This window comes from Tachyglossus aculeatus, chromosome 17, assembly GCF_015852505.1.
Source record: "Tachyglossus aculeatus isolate mTacAcu1 chromosome 17, mTacAcu1.pri, whole genome shotgun sequence".
Classification (NCBI taxonomy): domain Eukaryota; kingdom Metazoa; phylum Chordata; class Mammalia; order Monotremata; family Tachyglossidae; genus Tachyglossus; species Tachyglossus aculeatus.
In genome coordinates, this window is record NC_052082.1 from 21,550,368 (window position 1) to 21,573,257 (window position 22,890).

Here is a 22,890-nt window from a genome sequence, read left to right on the forward strand (position 1 = left end):
CAGACATCTGCTGTGTAACATCCACAAGATCGTTTCTCTCCCCATCTTCAAAATCCTTCCAAAATCACCTCTTCTCCTGAAAGCCTTCCCGATTAATCTCTCATTTCCCCATTCTATTTGGGCCAAAATCCAGTTCTAAGCACTGGAGTACCTACATACCCTTCCCTCACCATAGCACTTATGTACATACTTTTATCCCCTTTGGCTTCCTCCTACCTATAATTTATTTTAGTATCTCCCCTAAAATCTCCTTGCCCTCAAGGATCGTGTCTACTGCTTCTATCTTATTCTTCCAAGAGTAACAGTTCTGGGCACCCAGCACATGCTCAATAAATGATACTGATTGACACTGGGAGAGATTACTGAATCAGAGACTCTGCCTTCAGGCCGTGATGGAACATCAAGAGCCTTGCTGAGGTTGTGGACAGACAGGCAGCTGACCCAGAATCTGACAAAGAGGTGTTAAGGCTGTCAGAGGGCAAGCCCAAGAGATCTTTTAGACTGTGAGCCCACTGTTGGGTAGGGACTGTCTCTATATGTTGCCAATTTGTACTTCCCAAGCGCTTAGTACAGTGCTCTGCACATAGTAAGCGCTCAATAAATACGATTGATGATGATGATGATCTTGTCAAAGTTCCCTCAAGTCCCAGTTTGAACTGGGAAAGAGCAGCTAAGAGAGGGACAAACACAAAACTACAGCTAATTTCTCCTTGGGCGGGGCTCCACGGCAGAGCCAGGACAACCAATTGGGAGAAAAAAAAAAAGGGATAAAATAGCTGTTTTAGCCCTGAAAATATTTTCTCAGAAAGTGAAACGGTGTATTGTGCTATTCAATCAATCAATCAATCAATCAATCGTATTTATTGAGCGCTTACTATGTGCAGAGCACTGTACTAAGCGCTTGGGAAGTACAAATTGGCATCACATAGAGACAGTCCCTACCCAACAGTGGGCTCACAGTCTAAAAGGGGGAGACAGAGAACAGAACCAAACATACCAACAAAATAAAATAAGTAGGATAGAAATGTACAAGTAAAATAAATAAATAAATAAATAAACAGAGTAATAAATATGTACAAATATGTATTCCCCTAGAGAAACACACTCAGGGAAGAGGATCGCAAGTGGTTAGAGTGTGGGAGAGAGGGTGGAGGGCGTTGTTTTATGAAATAAGGGAGGAGCAGGTCTAGACTGTGAGGGCTCAGCCCTGTTATCTAGAAGAAAGGGACAGGACTAGGTTATGCCCACCCAAAAAACAGTACTTTGACTGAAGGGTAGTACAGTGCTCTGCACATAGTAAGCGCTCAATAAATACGATTGATTGATTGATTGAAGAATGGAATCCCTCCTGTGTGGTGGGACTAGAGGCTATTCCTGAACCCTGAAGGATAAAGTGGCAAATTGGTGACTGACTGGCAGGAGCCACTAGTCTTTTCAAAACAAACACCACTCCTGCATTCAAATGGGAGAAAGAGCCCTGCTCAAGGACAATAGTTGTTGATGGGAGGTGACGTTTAGGCGGGCTGATTTTAGTCTAAACAAACAAACAAAAAGCCCCAATAGACCTAGGTTTCAGGGAGGCCTCCCCTCCCAGTTACTCACAAGATGAAAGAGGGGTCAGCACTAAGCAGGCTTTTAGGGAGGGGCTCTTTAGTCACACCGCAGAGGAGTGGAAAGGAGGAATGCATGATAGTCGGATAACCTGACATTGTCCCTGAAGTCTTTTAGACTGTGAGCCCGCTGTTAGGTAGGGACTGTCTCTATATGTTGCCAATTTGTACTTCCCAAGCGCTTAGTACAGTGCTCTGCACATAATAAGCGCTCAATAAATACGATTGATGATGATGAAGTCTGCCCAATCTTCACAGCAAGTTGTCGGAAGGGAAACGAGGAGAGCTGGTTTCATTCATTCCTTACCACTAGCTGGGCAGGCGGTTTATTAGAGAAATAGCAAGGCCTAGTGGAAAGGGACTCATAATTTTGGTATTTGTTAAGCACTTATGAGCCAGGCACTGCACAAAGCGCAGGGGTGAAAACAACCAAATCGGGTTGGACACAGTCCCTGTCCCATGTGGGGTTCACAGTCTTAACCCCCATTTTATGGTGAAGTAACTGAGGCTCAGAGAAGTGAAATGACTTGCCCAAGGCCACACAACGGACAAGAGATGAAGCTGGGATTAGTATCCATGACCTCTTTGACTCCCAGGTTCGTATGCTATCGACCATGAGCCCACTGTTGGGTAGGGACTGTCTCTATGTGTTGCCAATTTGTACTTCCCAAGCGCTTAGTACAGTGCTCTGCACATAGTAAGCGCTCAATAAATACGATTGATGATGATGATGATGATGACCATGCCATTTTGCTTCTCAAAAATAACACCTTGGTTGGCTATAATGCTTTTTTTTTTTTTTTAACCAAAGCTCCCTCACATTAACTAGTTCAACACAACAACTCTGTGAGGTAAACAAGGCATGTATTAATAATAACGATAATAATAATAATGGTACTTGTTAAGCGCTATGTGCCAAGCACTGTTCAAGGAACTAGGGTAGACACAAGTTAATCGGTTGTACACAGTCCCTGTCCCACATGGTGTTCACACTCAATCCCCATTTTACAGATGAGGAAATTGAGACCCAGAGAATTTAAGTGACGTGCCCTGGGTCACACAAGAGATACGTGGCAGAGCCGGGATTAGAACCCAGCTCCTTCTGGCTCCCAGGTCTGTGTACTATCCACTAAATCATGCTGCTTTTCTTATTATCCCCATTTTACAGAAGGGGAAAGTAAGGTACAGAGAAATTTAAGCGACTCACCCACAGTCACAACTTAGCTTGGACTCAAACCCTGGCTTCTAGGCTGGTGCTCTGCCACTTCGCCACCCGGCTTCTCCCGTCATAAAAAAGTCACTTCATTTCTCTTTCACTAAGTTTCCTCATCAGCAAAATGGGGATTCAATATTTCTTCACCAAGCGTATTGAAATCAATCACATTTACTGAGCGCTTAATGGAAACAGTGTGGTTTAGTGGAAAGAGCCCAGGCTTGGGAGTCAGAGGATGTGGGTTCTAATCCCAGTTCTGCCACTTGTTTGCTGTGTGACCTTGGGCAAGTGACTTCACTTCGCTGGGCTTCATTCAGTTACCTCATCTGTAAAATGGGGATATAGACCGTAAGCCCCACATAGGACAACCTAATTACCTTCCATCTACCCAGTGCTTAGAACAGTGCTTGGCACATAGTAAGCACTTAAATACCATTATTATTATTATTATTCTTATTACTAAGCACTTGGGAGAGTACAATATAACAATGTAACAGACACATTCCTTGCTCACAATGGGCTTAGCCTTTGAACCCCATGTGAGTCACGGATTGGGTCCTATCTAATTATCCGGTAGATACTCCAGCACTTGGTATAGTGCTTAGCATATCAGGGTTTAACAAATTCCTTTATCATTATTATCCAAGCTTCACAAGGCCAAGCCCAGTGGCTACTGGAATGTTCCTTGTCCACCTATTCCCTAAGGTGGAGAAGGAACTTTAGTTACTGAGCTCAAGGGAAGAGACCATCCACTATGAGTCGCTTAAATTTCTCTGTACCTTACTTTCCCCTTCTGTAAAATGGGGATAATAAGAAAAGCACAATCAACAGATTGTGCCGCGTTACTCTTTTCAGTTTAGTTATGCAGTTTTCCTGCTAAATAGGAAGCCAACCTGGCTGCCATGGGAAAAAAGCAGACAACTTAGTGGCGACTTCCAGGCTTCCTTCTGTTCCAGTATCAATAAATATGGTTCTGCAGCTCAGAGTTCACCTTGGTGTTCACTGCCGACCAACACGAACAACAAATATCAATCAGTTCCTCCCTACTGCAGACAAATGGGAATTATTGTACACAGATTCTACAAATAATCGAAACCGTCACTAACCACCGAGTCCGACAAAGTACAAAAGGGTGTTTCCCCTCTTCTGCCATCTTATACCTTGTATTATCCCAAGTGCCTGGTACCACTAGTGCTCGGCACAAAGATGGCACACAGATATATATATATATATATATACATATATATATATATATATATATAAATTAAAGAATATATATATATAAATTAAAGAATATATATATTTCTTTATATATATATATATATATATATATATATAAAATGTAGTGGAGCGAGTAACAGTTCACATTATCACATTACATGCTTGCCTCTGTCCTAGTTTGAAGAGGTCCTGTAATATAGCATTCCAGATAGAGGTCTTTTTCCAATATCTGACGAGTGTACAGAAATCGAATAAAATTAAATGAATATAACCAAAGTAAAAAGAAAAGAAAAAAAGGGGGAAAAGAAAATACTTTGAAGGCAATTTTTCCATAGGAAAAAATATTTTATTTTTTTAAGAACAAATTCAGTTTGAAACAGACGTGGAATGTGATTTTCATAGATTTCATTTTCTGGGGCCTAACTGCAATGTGGAACTAAAGCAGATTTTAAAACCTATGACAGGCTATAAAAAAAAAAAGGAAAGAAAAAATATTTATAACTCAAGCATAATACTGTGTTACAAATTGGACAAAGAAATTTTTAAATAAATATTCATGGTACACAATTACGGCACAAATATGCAGCAATTTGGCAACCTTTGATACCATTTTTTTCCTCATTACAGTGCGAAGGGGAATGACACTGCCTTTAAACAAGCTGTAGCTAAATACATTGCAAAATTCAAATTTTATACAAAACATCTTGCTTAGACTTTATAAAAAACCAACATTGCTCTATGTACACAATCTGGTTAAGAAAAGCCATTTCTGTCTTTTTTCATGTGTATTTTATTAAAAAGGTGAATAAGGCTACTGTAACACCCCAAATCCATATACAGTAAATCTGAATCTATTTACAGCATCTTCACTTAAACATGATGGTGCAAATTCCAAAGTCAGGTGACTAGGGACGATAATACAAGCAAAGGCATTTACAGTAACTTTCCAAAGCTGAACCAACTTCAAATAAGGAACAGTTGGTAGATTGTCATATTCTGCACCAGACACAAAAGACGCACGGTACACTTTTTTTTTTCAATTGGTTGTAGTTTACTCTTCATCAATTCGTCTGATTTTTCACAGTTTCATACACAACCAAAACGTAGCCAACGGACGATTCGTAAATTTGATTTCATTCTTTCTCTTCACTCCTCTTCCCACCCTCCAAATGAAATCCTAATGGCTTACAAGCAAATCTTGTTTAGATTCACACAGATAAAGGGTGGGGAAAGGGAAAGAACTGCATATGCTTAGGCTATGGATTTTTCAGGTTTCATCCTATCTGGACCCATTTCTATCCCGCCCCCATTTTTATGTTTTCCACAATTCAGGTGTGCCCCTTTCCACTCTCCAACAGTCGGGTACGTCTCCCTACAGAGCTCCGTGCATCGGCTGCACGCTTCCAATCCTATGTCCCTCCTCTCCATTTCTACCCCAACCCTTCCTGCCTCCAGCAGTCCCCAGGGGCAGAAGACTAGAAAATGTAGGGGCAGGGTCCGCCTCCCGTCTTCCCTTCAAGCGCTTAGTACAGTGCTCTGCACATAGTAAGCGCTCAATAAATACGATTGATGATGCCCTGGCCCTGCAGCCACCCTAGGGCTGTGGGCTGCCCCAGCAGTAGAAACTTCTGCCATGTCATCTCCTCCATTGCTCTTTCCAACCCCTCCCTCCTCCGGCTTGTTTTGCCAGGACTAACTTGATCAGGTGGTACAATCACTTCTAAAGAAAGAAAACAGAGCCCAAATGTAAAAAAAAAAAGAATGAAAATCCAAACATGATTTTACTCCGGTTGAAAAGACGTGCTAATTATGGGGTAACTGTTTTTCAAACCCCCCAAATCCATACCCTACATATGTACTGTGGTTAGTCACCATGGCTACCTTACACAGACAATATATATAATATATATGTCGTATATATTATACATATATGTGCACATACACCAAACTCACACACGCACTCACATACTTTTGGACTAATGTAATTTTCAGGTTTAGGAAATAGAGAGAAAAATCATTTCTGTGACAGTTCGTTTTTGCAGGTACTCACTGGAGGTTTGAGAACCTTGAAATGCTGTTGCTACAGTTTCTTTTTTTCTTCCAATTCAGAAAGCGAAGCGTTACCATAGTAACAGGACGACGTTAAAGATGTCTATTTTGCATAGCACAAAGTAGGTTTTGTGTTTACTTTTTTTTTTTTTTTAAACAGGGAAAGTGTTTTGGGGGGGGTAAACGGGTGGGCGGAGGGGAGTGGTGAGGAGTTGAGGGGGAATTGCGCAAATCTAAAATTGTAATTGAAACCTCCACTCTGTGACCTACTGGAGTCTAAAGAACACTTCAGCCTGAAAGGCAAGGGAAAACACAAACACAGACAATAAATGCCAGAACATCTTGTCGTTGTTAAACAGATGATGCAGTAACATTGATTTCCCGGTATTTGGGGGCTTGTATTTCCCAGTCTACTGTTTCTGTGAGATGCTTTCAGAGGACTTTGTGAATTTTGTGTTTACTCTCCTTATTGTTATTTTTGGATTAAAGTTATTTTTCCCCAGAAGCACAGTTGTCCAATTTTACTTTTTCATTGCTAGAAATGAATGGTCACATCTTCTGGTGTGTATGCTGTGCCATCCTAAAATATATATTAGTAAAAAATCTTTTTTTTTTTTTATATCCCTTGTGTTCTATACACCTTTTATAAATAAGTCCTATCTTCTCCCCCTCAAAAACTCATAATTTATTTCAGTCTCATGGACGGTAAGAGGTTTGCCATATGTGCTTTACTTTGAAACAGAGAACAGTTTGGACTGCTGGGTCAGGCACAGTACCTACGCTGCCCGATGCAGAAATAGCACGCTACGAACCAAAGTGTCTAAAGGCTCAACTGGAGTGGGGGGGGGGGGGGGCACAGAAAGGCGGTGGAAGGGAAGGAGAGGGGGTAGAAGAAGGTGTATTATCTGACCTTTTATATATGAGAAGCCTTTAATCACATCAGTGGTGATGAAGCTACTGTCCATTTAACATTTGACTTTCGAACCCCTAGGTCAGATCTGGCTCTCTCTGCTCTTCTCCGAAATGCTTTCCCTGTGTTTAGTAAAATGTGATAAGTATAGCAGCTGAGTCTGCTTAAAAAACAAACAAACAAAAAAAAAAACTTCCGAAGCAGACTAAGACTTTCTTACAGCTTCAAAGCTGTATAACTTATTGCCAGTACCACAACAGTCCTGCCCTAATATATCATCAGCGGCCTACTATTGCCCGGTCCTCCAAGCTCGTTCATTTACTAACAACACCCTTTTGTTCTATGGAACGAAGAGGGTCTATTTCTTTTCTGCACATTGCTATCTGATAACAGTGAATTCCTTCAAATTCCGCCCCTATCCACTGCGCGTGTTGTTGTGTCTCCTACTCGCCTCTTGAAACATAGCAAACCAAAGTGCTGTGCTACCTACATTGTTCTTCGTTCCAGCTTTGTTTCTGAGGCGGCAGCATTTCGCTGCAACTCCATTCAGCCCTCCCCTCTAACCCCCATCCACAGGCTCCTAGTTTTACTCTGCTGACAGCCTATCGTCTGTCTGGAAGGCTCCTTATTGGCAAACACAAGTCCTATAAGCGTATTACCCATTCAACCGTGGCTACTGCAGCAAGTGGGGCGCAGAGCACGGGACTCCAAACATTAATGTTCCGTTAGTGACGCACGGTATGGAGTGAAAAAGCGAGTCTCACGTGAAGGATGGCAGAACCTGGATAACAGATGTGTAACAGTGATGGACTAAAAGCAAGAGAACTTTAAAGTCTTACTGAATCGCCGGAGTCTGTGCGACAAATCCAGTATGCGCGGAGAGAAAAAACACACACAGTCAGAAGATTGCATTTCAAGCTTGATATCCTAGAGCACGTTCCCAGGATGACTAGAACTATTAAGGTTCCCAACTCACTCCATCTTCCCTTGGCTTCTGAACATGCCTGAATGCTTGCAGTGCATGGCTTAGAGGATGATGAATGTAACAAGAGTACGGCCGTCAGAATGGGTATCTTCTACAGCACATCTTCCAGCTTCGGGTGAACAATTATTCACCGAGACAGAAATTCTACAGACTAGATAAGCTGTCCAGCTCAAACAGGCTCTCTGAGATGGGGCACTACTCTCCGCCCGCTGTGCTTCAGTCAATCCTATCGCACCAGGTGTCACCAAAACCCCTCAACGGAATGAAAGCATCTGACCGGTAGGTTTTCCTCTGGGAAATCAAAGGGATGCCACAGCATTCTTTCAGACCTTGTAGTAAATGTTTGCTGGACTCTGAGGAGGCATCTCCTGGACTATGTAGACCGGGTGCCCGTAATCTCCGCTGACTTTCTCATAGTGAGGACAGAAAACACTGTCTGCAGTCCTTAGTGGAATGATAATGTCACTGGGCTCGGAGCCATTGTTATTGCCACTACGCTTTGGAGTAGCTAACGTACTGAGTGACAGTGTTGTCGTGTGCTGTGGCGAGTGCTTCCTGTGTCTTCTCCGGTATTTCAGTAGAAGAACCACCAGAGTGATGATGATGACGATGAAGATGATGCACCCTGAAGCGATCCCTGCAAATAAGGCCACCTCGGAACCCAGGATATTGTTCCCAGAATGTCCAGCACTATTGCCATCTGTGCTAGAACCTAGAGGGTTTGGAAAACACAACAGAAAAAAGTCATCAGGCAAAGTTACCTCTTCAGTGCTGACAGATTGCTTTTACGGTCCTCATGAAGGAGAAAACTAAGGAGGACCAGAACCTTAACTGGCAGCTAAACTCTGACACGCCAGTTGCTCTGTTCAGTGGCTAAATGCAAACAGCAGAAGTCAGCAATCGATATTAAACAAGACTTTGCATCTCTGGGTCTCACTTTCGTGCTGCTCCCAAACCACATTGTTTTCTTTTCATAGATCACCATCCATCAGCAGCCGGGACTGGCAGGGACAGCTAGCCCTTGATGGGTGCCTCATCTTTTAACGGAGCAGCAATGGGAGGGGAGAAAAACAAAGATATGCCAAATTCCCGGATCAATTCTTGCTGCTCACCTTGAGCTGGCCAGCTCTTTCTTAGGACTGCAATTGTGCATTCGTAAATCTTCCAGTGAGCTTGGATCTAAGGAAATTCTGCCTCATTTTCTAACACAGGCAGTGCAAGAGTTTAGGGAGCTTAGCAACTTTTGTTAATGATTTACACGTACAAAATACATGAGGAATGAGGTAGAAACACTCACCAGTGCACAGGCTGACAACCCAACTGTAAAGAACTTAAAAATTGCCTGGCATCATTAAATTATCCATTTATCAGTCTGTCACAAGAATTTGACATATCTTGTCATATAAAGTTTGAAATAACTCCTCTCCTTGATGCTTGGTAAAAGAAGGAATATTGCTGTAGATGCTAAATTCACATGACTACCCACCGGGCATAAAGATCCCTTAGCATAAAGTTGCTGATGTCTGCTCAACAACTGCTCTGTAACAGACCATTAGCACGGCAGCAAATACTTACTAGGTTTCAAGCTACTGTTTAGAAAATGAAGTCAAAAGACAACTGGCTTTCCTTGGCAGTATCCTAAAACTGCTTTGTCACTGATCAGCTTGATTTTTCTCTACCCTGAAAAATGTGGGCTCCCCCCAGCCTTAGATAGCTGATGCAGCCAAATCTAACTTCCAATATTTTAGAATTTGCCACCTAAAACTTACAAAAGGATCAATTATGCTCTTAGTGGGCTAGGTGTAATAGTATGAAAGACCATACGCATTAAGCTTCAAACTGCGGTTGAGAATCAGCTTGACTTTCTATCAGGAAGGAGGAGGAGAAATGCAGCAAAGTACTTGGGTCTGCCAAGGTAATGCTTGTAAAACAGCACTTACAACTACAACATAAAGCTATTTCAAGAACTGCTTATCCCCACCTTTCCTGGAAATGAAATATTCCTATTTGAAGCAGTTAACTCCTACTGTAAGCTGGGAGAGAAGACTACCTGTACCTGCCAAAATCTACAGCTCAATCACAACCAAGGGAAGCACACTTAAAAAGAAAATTGTTCTACCCCCCCCACAAAGACTGGTTTCAGCTGATTACTGGTGTCGATACTCAAAAATGGGTAGGAAAAGAGAGAGAGAGAGAGAGAGAGAGAGAGAAAGAAAGAGAGAAAGAGAGAAAGAGAGAGAAAGAGAGAAAGAAAGAGAGAAAGAAAGAGAGAGAGAAAGAGAAAGAGAAAGAGAGAGAGAAAGAGAGAGAGAAAGAGAGAGAGAAAGAGAGAGAAAGAGAGAGAGAAAGAGAGAGAGAGAAAGAGAGAGAAAGAAAGAGAGAGAAAGAAAGAGAGAGAAAGAAAGAGAGAGAAAGAGAAAGAGAGAAAGAAAGAGAGAAAGAGAGAGAGAGAAAGAGAGAAAGAGAGAGAGAGAGACAGAGAGAGAAAGAGAGAAAGAGAGAAAGAGAGAAAGAGAGAAAGAAAGAGAGAAAGAGAGAAAGAAAGAAAGACAGACAGACAGACACAGAGTTTCCCTACCTGAATTTGTCTTTACAAATGGACTTGTTGTTGAACTTCTTCCATTGGTGCCAGCTTCTATTTCTGGGCGTCTGGTCGGATCGGTTTGGGCTGACCCAGCTGAACTGGCATCTATAGGAAAAACAAACGATTCATTACAGCTTCGATGGCTGGAGCTATTAATTAAGGTTAAGTAGCTGGCTGTGTATCATCTGAGGTATGAATAGTTCTAAATAAAGTTATTGAGGTAAAATACTGAGAGATACAAGAATGTAATTTTCCCTTTAAAGCAAAAATGGTTACACTAGTTATTTCAGAGGTTTAGATTGTGATGCCATCTGTGGAAACTATAGGGATTCTTGCAGTTGGCAAGCGAAGCTCTGCAGATGACATTTCAATTTAACAGAGCGAGTTGATTGACTAAACCCAACTTCTAATTAGAAGAATAATTCTTTCTGCATAGTGTTATCTATACATAGAAAGGATTGACAAAAACCACTTCGGAAGCCAAAATTCAGAAACAAATGAAACAAGAAGGAAGAGTTTTCATCCCTGTGATATTATATTTCTTGTAATTTTGAACCATGGAATTGTTTTATTTAAGGAAAAAAAATGTAATTACTGAAATACATATTATTCCTGTCTGACCTTTCCTTTGGAGAAATCTCTAATGAAAGACTCTTATTACATTGACTCAGAAATCTGTCAGTGGCTCAGAGAACAGTAAAATAGGCTTTGCTTTCAAAACTCAAGGGAAGAATGACTGAGCTCGACTCAGTTGGCACACAGTGTTTTACCCTATTAAAAAGAAGCCTGCACACTAAGTGGAAGACTGAAACAGATCAAAGGGATTTCATGAAGCAGCAGATGGTCTTTACCTTGTCCAACTTTCATGAGGATCTTCATGGCTTTTGTCTGGCACACCCCTCCCTCCTGGTTATCCAGGCCCTCCAAAGACCCATTTGATGTAGCTGATTAAAAATAAAATGAACAAAACAATAAAGAAAAATCAGGAAATCAATAGCCAAGTTTATATGAACATGAAATGCCTGAAAACAGTTTAAAAAAAAAAAATAAGAATTTGCTTTCACTCTAGTTTTCCGAGGAATTTGTTTCAAAAACGCATGAAATGCTAAAAGCCAAAAAAAAAAAGGGAGGGGGGAAAGAAAAAAGAATAATGAACCAACGGGTAAATTGTATGCTATATATATACATATATATATATACACTGATGAGTAGATTATCAGGTTTACATATTCTTAGAAACTTTTTCCTTCATGTCGACTGGCTCACTATTATGCTTCTAAATAAAGACAGCTTCTTCCAAAATAAGCCTACAAATCAACTAAATTCAACTCCATGGTCAAAAAAGCAAAATATTGAATTCAATAATTTTAAAAAAGTAGCATCATGACCATCACCACAAAACACCTGCTTCCTCTGATATTGACTTCCTGCTTAAAGAACAATTATACATTAACACACACACATCCTCGAAACTAAAGACCGATTTTTCACTCATTGGAAAACAATGTGATTACTAAAATTTACTTGGCTTCTGCGCTTTTATTGTCTGTCTTAACGGTCATTTCACCACTCCACACAAGCAAATAGGTATGCCCTTGCGCTTATGGGAGACGTCCTTACATTCCACACCAACTTATAACTACTGATTGAGAATGCAATTACAATACTTGCAAACTGCAAGGTCAACTCACTTGGGAAGCTGAACGTTTAATAAAAAATCAACTCCTATTCCCTTCCACAGTGCTCCAAGTAACCAAGACCATACAAATATTTTCATTTACTGTATTATTTACATTACACAAACCAGTCTCAAGGTCAATAAATACGTCAATAAATAGTAGTAGTCACTCGGCATCTGTAACAACAGTGCAACCATTCTGTATTTAATAAAGGAATAAAAACTCCCTTTTCTGCAGAGGTTTCAGATCTTCCCTTCTGCCACCTCATAGCCTCTCATGAGGCCTAAAACTTTTATTTTGCTATTTTCTCTTTCTATCCCAAGTAGGCACGTCACTAATGGTTCTCCCTAATTCAGGAAAAGGAGATGCATGTGATCACGTTAGACTGCAATACCTTTGAGAGCAGGGATCATGTCTGCCAACCATACTGTACTTTGCACATAGTAAGCGCTTAACAAATACCATCATTATCATTACTTTTCTAGTGCTTAATATAGTGCTCAATAAATCCCACTGATTATGCTGTACACAAAGCACAACTTAGTGAAACCATAGTCTCCATTTTGAGAAACTATGCAAACTTTCTGGAGAACCCCCCTCCCCTACAACACCACACACACTTTCTCAGGTCTGTGCGGATTCAAGCGTAATAATAATAACAATAGTACTGAGAAGCAGCGTGGCTCAGCTGAAAGAGCCTGGGCTTGGGAGTCAGAGGTCATGGGTTCTAATCCCGGCTCTGCTACTTATCAGCTGTGTGACCTTGGGCAAGCCACTTCTCTGAGCCTCAGTTACCTCATCTGGAAAATGGGGATTAAGACTGTGAGCCCCAGGTGGGACAACTTGATCACCTTGTATCCCCCCAGCGCTTAGAACAGTGCTTTGAACATAGTAAGCACTTACAAATGCTATTATTATTATTATAAATAATAACATTTGTTAAGTGCTCGTTATGTGCCAAGCACTGTTCTAAGCACTGGAGTGAATACAAGATAATTAGGTCCCAAATGAGGTTCATAGTCTAAGTAGGAAGGAGAAGAGGTATTGAATCCCCAGTTTGCAGATGAGCCAACTGAGGAAGAGAGAAGTTAAGTGACTTGCCCAAGTTTACAAAGCAGATAAGTGATCAAGACACAAAGCTCAGCAACAAGAGCCATGACATTGAGAGAATTAGCGTCAAAAGTTACAAAACAAACTTTCGAGGCTCCTCAAGCCCATTGGAATAAGGCAGGAAACAGACCAACTGAAAACTGGATGAGAGGCCATCCAAATCCCCAAATTCAAATTAATCCAACCCTATTTCAGGTTTCTGATTTTTCAATTTATATTTCATGATTTTGGAGTTCAAATTTCAAGTGTCTATGCTACTTCAAATGTTAATCCTTTTCCTCTTTGAAAGCGTCAAACCAAACTTCGAACCATTTGATTACTTCTATTTTTTTCATATTTGCCTCCACCAAATTTTCATGACATCTCACATTCCAGTACGGGCTTTGCTCTTTCTTATGGATGGACACCCACTCCTGCACGGTTGACTTCAAATGAAGTAACTGAAACAAAACCGTTTCCTAAATTAAAAGTAAAAAGTTCCCCATTTGAGATAAAAACTAAATCTGAACTGTATGCTGCAGAACTAGACTCAGAAATAATAGAGGCATGTTATTTTTCCCCAACATAGGGGGAAAAAGTCACACAGAGCCTAGGTCTACCAAATACGTTATATTGTACTCTCCTGAGCACTTAGAACATTTGTTCATTCACTCGCATTTATTGAGCGCTTCCTGTGTGCAAGGCACTGTACTAAGCTGTTGGGAAAGTACAATACAGCAAAAAAGAGACACAATCCCTGCCCACAATGAGCTCACAGTCTAGAGGGGGGGAGACAGACAGCAATACCAGTAAACAGACATTAATACAAGCAAACAGACGTCAATATAAATAAAGTTACAGATATATACCTAAGTGCTGTTGGTCATGGTGGGGGGAGAAGAGCAAAAGAAGAAAATGATGCAGAGGAGAGTGGGAGAGACAGGTGAGATCGAAGCATAGTGAGAAGGTTAGCAGCAGAGAAGCCAAGTATACGGGATGGGTTGTAGAAGGAGCGAAGCGAGGTGAGGTCGGAGGGGACAAGGTGATGGAGAGCTCTAAAGCCAATGGTGAGGAGTTTTTGTTTGATATGGAGGGGAATAGGCAACCACTGGAGATTTTTGAGGGGGCGGGTGGTACGTCCTGAATGTTTCTATAGAGAGATAATCCGGGCAGCGGAGTGAAGTATGGGCTGGAGTGGAGAGAGGCAGGAGGTTGGGAGGTTAGAAAGGAGGCTGATGCAGTAGCCTAAGTGGGATAGAATAAGTGATTGTACTAAGGTGGTAGCAGTTTGGATGGACGGAAAGGGTGGATTTTAGCGTGAAGGTGAGACTGACAGGCTTTGGTGACAGATTGGGTATGTGGGTTGAATGACAGAGCACAGTCACGGTAATGTCAAGGTTATGGGCATTGCAGTGTTTTACAAACAGTACGCACTCAAATACAATTAATGGAAAAACTAGTTCTAGACAAATCAAACATATCTGTGTTGAAGTTTTTTTTTAAGTTATTATTAATACCTATTTACCAAACACACAAGCGCAAGGGTAGGGGAAAGTAATAGTATGCAGAAAGCTAGTCTGGGTGGATAAGGCAGATGAAAACGAAGTTACAGCTTGCCTTTTTGGGGACTGCAGTGGTATGCTTGAGTCACTTTCCTCTTGATTTTGAGTTTATTACATCATCTCTAATCTTTAAAAGGTATGGCACTGATCAATCAGGATTTATATTAAATTTAGGAACACTATGTAGAAATACAAGAGAAGCTATTAGGTTGAGGCAAATTGCCAGAGTGTCAGAAGTCAAACAGCCACTTGTAACCACAAAGTAAAATGCAAAAGGGAGAGCCTAAGTGCTTTTGGGCACTGTTACTTTCACTGAAACTTTGGTCCCCCTCAAATTGTTCTATACATGTGAAAAAAGGTGCACACATATAGAAGCAGCACTCCTGAGTGGACAGACCGTGGACCTGGGAATCAGAAGGACCGTGGGCTCGTTGTGGGCAGGCAGTGTGTCCTCTGTTTGTTGTTGCATTGTACTCGCCCAATCATTTAGTACAGTGCTTTGCACAGAGTAAGTGCTCAGTAAATATGATTAAATGAATGACCTGGGAACTAAATTTGGTTCCGTCACTTGTCTGCAGTGTGACCTTGGGCATGTCACTTAACTTCTCGATTACCTCAACTGGAAAATGGGAATTAAGACTATGAATGCCACGTGGGACGTGGACTGCATCCAACCTGATTATCTTGTATGTATCCCCAGTATTTAGCACAATTTCTGGCACATAGTAAGTGCTTAATAATAACAATAATAATAATGGCATTTGTTAAGCGCTTACTATGTGCAAAGCACTGTTCTAAGCACTGGGGGGATACAAGGTGGTCAGGTTGTCCCGCGTGGGGCTCACAGTCGTCATCCCCATTTTACAGATGAGGTAACTGAGGCTCTGAGAAGTTAAGTGACTTGCCCAAGGTCACACAGCAGACATGTGGCGGAGCCAGGATTCAAACTCATGACCTCTGACTCCAAAGCCCGGGCTCTTTCCACTGAACCACGCAGAAGATCAAACTACTGCATTTTTACTGCCTGTAAAAGAACACACTTACAATACTGAGATTCAATGAATGAATTTTCAGCACAATTTACCGCATGCCTTCCAAGAATTTTCCTAAAGACCTAGGATATTATTGCTCAAATTAGGGAGTACTGCATTCCAATAAGCGAGGAGTATTCTAGCACCAAAGCCAAGATCCAGACTCAGCTTTTCTACATAATTAACTGACAATTAACTACGGTCCTGAAAGAAATAATTTGTAAATTTTCATTAACGAAGGCTGTCAAAATATCATCTAACCCATCTTGCCATGAGGCTAACATGAGCAAGAGGGTCATTGAACCACACTGCTCCAAGAATTGAAGGAGTTTTCTCTGATGGAATGAATGAAACGAGATTTCACGGAAAACACAGCTTCATGCTGCTAATACCTGTTGAAAGCTCGGTGTGGGAAGTCAAACGTTAAGAGGAAGGGCAAAATAGTCCCAAACACTTTCAGCTGTACTTTTATTTGATCCCAAAGTAGTTGTTAAATCTCCCCTGTGCAAACCCCCATCTCGTTGCCTGTCAAGGGAAGGGGTGGAAGAGTCCAGCTCCTCGAATGCTTAAATTGGCTTTAATCACTTTGACAATAGAGTCCAAATGTTCTGCGTTTTTTTCTGCTTGTGCTACAATTACAACTGATTGTGATTCATTACTGAGTTCATAACAATTTTCTAAATTTAAAAATAAAAAAATAATATCCTGAGTCTTTTAATAGTAACTATTGCCTAGAAGCCTTGAGACCTACTCAGTGTTTCTGAACAACATGTTATTTTTCTAAAGCTTACGAATAAAATGTATTTCCATTCTTGGACCATTTCCTCTATTTGTCATTCGCATGGCTTTGTTGGGCCTAATGTTTAGCAGGTTAAAATAAGTTTACCTCATTAGGCTTCTGCTAGTATCAGAAATAGTACATTTTCATATAGTGTACCCTTCCAACATTAACAAAGTTATAAACATTCCTTCATCCTTTTATGGATATTAAAACATTTATTAAATTGAACAGAATTAGCTTGACATTGTTATAGAAAAGCTTTTAGGGGTTGGAACAAATTATTCTCAGCAAAGGAAAAAAAATTCTATAAAATTAAAAAGGTACCAGAAAATGTATTTCAGGCACATGGAAATTACATGTTAAAAAAAAGAGTATCAGCACCTTTTATTTTCTGTTGTGAAGTAACATTTTTAAAAAGACCTTAAGAGCTTACATTACTGACTTTATTTCTTCACATCTCCTGATTTTCAAATTCGGGTACTATTTAAAATTCTAAAACACTTCTGAAAATGATATAAGCCAATATCTAGACTTGCTTTCAGGACTAGGAAACTCTTCCATATTATGTGAGCTAACAGCATCAAGGCAGAAACAGGAAATCATGGAGCATGAACAAGTGGACAAGCTGATTCCTGGCTATGATTTTTATTCAGTCCCCATAGAGGGGAAGCAATATAGTATTTTAATATACCTTTGACTGTTATTACTCTTATTCCCACATCTGCTGCATGGACCTTGGCTGGATCCAGTCTATCAGGTTGGTAACATTTTCTAATCAGATGGGGAATTAAACGTTTGGATTTCAGCCAATATGTGACTTTTCAGTCACAAAGAGATTTTGAACGAAGGCGGTACCATAAAAATCAATATTGTCTCACTCTTAAAATACTCAGAGACAAGCTTCAACCCCAACTTTTAAGATATTTTTCCGTTGAATTCTTTTGAGTACTACACAGTCAGTTATTTTAACTTCTAAAAATATAACTTTAAAACAAGATTTCATCTCAACTTTAAAGTGCACAGAACATCATACAACTGGAAAATCTCACAATGGGTTGAAAAATCCAGCAAGAAGCGGTCAGATGCTACACTACAGCTGACTTTACCTATTCTTTTTCTGTTTATTTTCATTTCAAGGTATCTTTAATGACGACACCCTCTGTGTAGGGCTTGGTTCCCCTTCCCTGATTTATATTTCTGTCTAAAAAATGTGTCTGTGCAATTCACTGAGCTTCCTTTTCTTTCATTATAGCATGGTAGTTGTTATGAGCCCTTGTAGAGGCAAAGGGGAGAACTTTGTGCGCTTCATCCTTAGTGCAGGCTGCACCAGAGACAGATATTTTCTGCACCTTTGCTTCAGGAGTAGCTTGGGGTGCGGCTTAATTCAAATTAATCTAGAGAACCATTATAACAGAGAACGTGAAGCAGCTGGCTCTATCCTGTTCAAAGTCTCACATTAAGACACTACTGACCACATGCGCATATAGGCCCACATTGGTTGGATTACAGAGAAGGGTGGGAGGGGGGAATCTGAGAAGGGCAGGAAGAGAGAGTCTGCTCAGTAAATTTGTTAAACAGATTTCAAATCCACAGCTGAAGTACTACTACTAATAATAATAGTGATATTTGCTAAGTGCTTACACGTGCCAGGCACTGTACTAAGCACGAGGATGTAAACAAGCAAATCATGTTGAATGCCATCCCTGTCCCATGTGAGGCTCATAATCTCCATCCCCATTTTACAGATGAGAGAACTGAGAAGTGAAGTGACTTACACAAGGTCACACGGCAGAAAAGTGGTGGAGCCAGAATTAGAACCCATGATCTTCTGACTCCAAGGCCTCTGCTCTATTCACTAAACAGGACCAAATGAAAATTCCAGAAGATACAAACGATCACAAAAAAAGCCACTAAATTAAAAAACAAAAATGAACTATAACTCCTTACACTAGAAGTGCAAATCTTCTGATGCCTGGAAATAGTTTAAGAATGTGCGCAGTACGTTAACCCCAAAACAAGCAGAGTGTGAATGTACTGATACTATTATGAAATATATTATGCAATGAGAGGAAGTAGCATATACTATGGTCATCAGAAATTGATACAGATGCAGATTCATTCATTCAATTCATTCAAATTCAAAAATTAAGTACAGGATTCAAGTCTAAGAGACGAATTAATATTCAGACTACCTAGGAAAAGCCACGCATGTTAATGGTTTAATGCTTTATTATATAAGTCCATTTAAGAAACCGCATTGGATAGAAGAATTTATTGATAGGAATTAATATTAATTTTCTACAAAGATGGGGTGATTGAAAAAATCCTCAAACCCATGGAATTCCAAACTGTTTGAAAGGAACAAGATGAATAAATTAATCCCCTCTTTTTCTGTGGTGTTGACTGAAAAAGGGAAAGAAGAAACACGCCTCAGCAGGACTTTCCAAGAAGGCTTGCTAGACATGTCTGGCAACTAAGAAAGATCATCATCCTGTCAAGATTTAACCAGAAACTGCTTCCCAGAATTACAAATGTCATTATCTAAAGAGCCAAGGTATGATGTGTGCTTGTAAACACTCTTCCTTTTCTTGGAGAAATTGTAACAAATTTTTCTGTTGCAAACGGGGGATATGTAACACCCCAGTTTCTCATCACTCTAAGCCTGCTATCTAGCAGTAGTACTAAAAGTGGTATTTATTAAGTGTGCACTGGTTGTGACGCACTCTATTGAGAGCACTTGGGAAAGAACAAGCACAAGACCTATCCCCCACCCAAACAAAACGAGTCAGCAGGCTCAATTTTGTCATAATTATGCATTTTCACTACACATTTGAATTAGGGAATGTTCTTTGGACAATGAAATCTTATTCATAAATAAAATGACACAGTCTTGGAAGAAATGTCAGTGCACATGTAAGGCTCGATGAACACTTCATGTCGGGTGCCGTGCGGTGACCCCTGCACTACAGAATTGGGAAACAAAATTCTGATGTTCCAAATCCTAAACTTGGTCCTTTCCTATTGCTTTCCTGGTTATATGAAGGGTGATGGATCACTTTATCTCTTGATTTGAAAATAATCATTAATCATTTCCTATTCTACAAACAGTTAGAGAACGAACAGCAGCATTGTTGTGAGGAGCAGCATGGCCTAATAGAAACAGCTCGGCTCCTAGGAATCAGACAGAGGACTTGGGTTTTAATCCTGCCAACTGCCTGCTATGACCTGGGGCAAGTCACTTAACTTCTCTACGCCTTGGTTTTCTCAACTGTAAAGTAAGGATTAAATACTTTTTTTATGGTATTTGTTAAGCACTTATGTGCCAGGCACTGTACTAAGCGTCGGGGTAGACAGAAGCTAGTCAGGTTGGGCACAGTCCATGTCCCACGTAGGGTTCAGTCAATCCCATTTTACAAGTGAGGGATCTGAGGCACAGAGAAGTTAAGTGACTTGCCCGAAATCACACAGCAGACAAGTGATGGAGCTGGGATTAGAACTCAGGTCTTCTGAGGTCTTCTGACTTCCAGCCCCTTGCTCTTTCCATTAGAATATGAGCTTCATTATCTGTTATCAGTCCATCAATGGTATTTATTGAGCATTTATTAAGTGCACGGCATTGTACTAAGTGCTTGGAAGAGTACAATAGAATCAGCAGACAGCCTTCCTGTCCACAATGAGTTTAGTCTACAGGAGACAACAAGCATTAATATAAGCAATATAATTAATATATTATATATTAATATATGATAATATATTAATTAATAATATAGTTAATACACAATTTATAACACATAATTTAAGATATGAACATAAGTGCTACGGGTGTGGGGCGAAACTGTGTCTGATGCGATGTAGTGTATCTACCCTACCCCTGAGCACATAGTAAACACTTAAATACCACAACTGTCATTATTGCTACCTCTAATAAAGACAGGGTGTCATATGAAATCCCGTTGCTCCTTCGTATTTGCCATCGCCTGAGTCTTTGACATTTTAGTTTCACTCTCCTTTTATGCCCTCTTCCTCATTCTTATACTGCAATCCCCTTGGGGTTCAGGGACTATGTCTAGAACGGTGCTCCAACACTTAGAACCATGCTTGGCACACAGTAAGAGCTTAACAAATACCATAATTATTATTATACCTCAGCCATGTATTTCTTTCCCAGCATTTAGTACAGTGCTTTGCACATAGTAAGCGCTTAATGATTACTACTAAAATACTGTATACGCTGTTTGCCAAAGTCTCAAATCACGCACTACCTGAAAAAGTAACACTAACTAACCTATGCCAATAGCTCCTGAGAGTGACAATGGAGTACAATTTATCCAAGTGATCACTTGGTCTTTCTTAAATTATTGAGAATACTTCCAACAAAAGCACTTGATTTAATGAATATGGCCATCAGGAGCCACAGTTTATCTCTGCGAAGGACAGGTCCTGTCACTGCTTACGGTAAAAGAAGAGAGAACGACAAAGTCAGAAGTGGCTTTCAAAGCTCTGTCTCATCAGCCTGTACCTTCTCGTTATTAGTAGGTCTTTCTTCCACTGCGAGACATTCATGCTTTTGAGATTATGTATGGGGTGGTTTGCTTTATTCTCTCTCAAAGCACCATTATCAATGTCCTTATTTAATAAAGTTGATGGGGGAAGATGAAATCCCACAATCACTCCGTGATACTATCGCTAAAAAAGTTACACTAATGCACGCCGGTTAAACCTCACAGACAAGGAATTGCCAATGTAATTTTATTAAAAATATTTTTTCAAAATGTATTAAGAGATGCTATCAAAACCATGAAGATTCAAAAAGCTGTAGTGGGGGAAAGATCATCAATGATTTAAAGTTATATGAATGAGGTCGGCTGTATTGTCAACAAAAACCTACTAATTAAAACAAGTTGGATTGTCATTTCTAAGCAGATGACTAGCTTCTGCAGAAGTCAGCAAGCAGTTTTATGCCATTTGCAAAATACCTGGAAAGAGCAATGTAAAAACAGACAGAAAAATCCTTCATAATAATAATAATAGTAATGGTATTTGTTAAGCGCTTACTATGTGCAAAGCACTGTTCTAAGTACTGAAACAGTCCTAGCAAGCTCTTTAAAATAATGTGTTACATAAAACTAATGGAATTAGCATTCAAGTTATAGGGTCTCTAATGACAAGCAATGTGCTTCAGAGGGCAACCAAGAAAAAAATAATTTAGAAGAGACAATTTTATCTCTTTGAATTTGACTACAACGTGAAAAATCATACATAGTGAATAGAACTCTTCTAGACTGTAAGCCTGTTGTTGGGTAGGGACCGTCTCTATACGCTGCCAACTTGTACTTCCCAAGCACTTAGTACAGTGCTCTGCACACAGTAAGTGCTCAATAAATACGATTGAATGAATGAATGAAAGTCTTGGTTAAGAAAGGGTTAGAGTGAAAAGCGAATTAAAAAGCCCCACAAACCTCTAGCTTATTCTACTGTCACTAATTGCATGCAATGATATTAATGACCCAGTAATTGCTGGACTAGTAGCACTCAAGTGGAAAACATCATTTTGAAGCAGAGTTCATCACTAGGTGGTAGGACTTCACTACTGACTGGGTTAATGTCTACTGACAGGTTAGAATATAACACTACCGATGAGAAAATGTGCCACTCACAGTTTAACAGTTTAGATGGACACGACATTATTTGCTTTGACCATCTAGAGTCCAGCAGTAACCCCAATAAAATACCCAAGTCAGAGTTTGCCCCACAGGTGATCCTCCTTCCTTTCAAAGGAGATTCCCCTCCACTAACATTCTAGAGCAATTTTCCACATTCTGCTCCTGTAAAAGAATACCATCATTTCCTGATTTTATATCAAACACACCAAGAATAGGTTTCATCACAAATACAGCTGTTTACATCACATGATGATCCTCCATTCACACGTGGTTTGATACCTCTGTAATTTGATGAGTTACACTAGGTAATTTCCAAAAGGTTGTACTCAGATAAGTTAATCAATAGTTTGGTTTAGTTGTACATGCTGTAGATGTATGTATTTTTATGGGGAAGGAAGGAATGAAGAGATGTATTTCTTCACTATGAAGACTGAATACCTTCCACATATTTTTCTAAACTAAAATTTCACAACTGTCCTGCAAATCAGGATTTATCATTCCTTATCATCACCA

General features: G+C 40.2%; 1 protein-coding gene across 1 annotated transcript in view; it reads right to left on the bottom strand.

Moving 5' to 3' along the window:
• Nucleotides 1-4,490: 4,490 nt before the first annotated feature.
• Nucleotides 4,491-22,890, bottom strand: part of EFNB2 (ephrin B2) — a 50,982-nt gene continuing 32,582 nt past the window's right edge. Inside the window, exons 3-5 of the mRNA XM_038759164.1 lie at nt 11,424-11,516; nt 10,567-10,677; nt 4,491-8,700 (exon numbers count right to left, since the gene is read on the bottom strand). Of these exons, the coding sequence (XP_038615092.1) occupies nt 8,312-8,700; nt 10,567-10,677; nt 11,424-11,516 (593 nt within the window). The 3' untranslated portion in view covers nt 4,491-8,311. The remainder of the gene's footprint in view (nt 8,701-10,566; nt 10,678-11,423; nt 11,517-22,890) is intronic.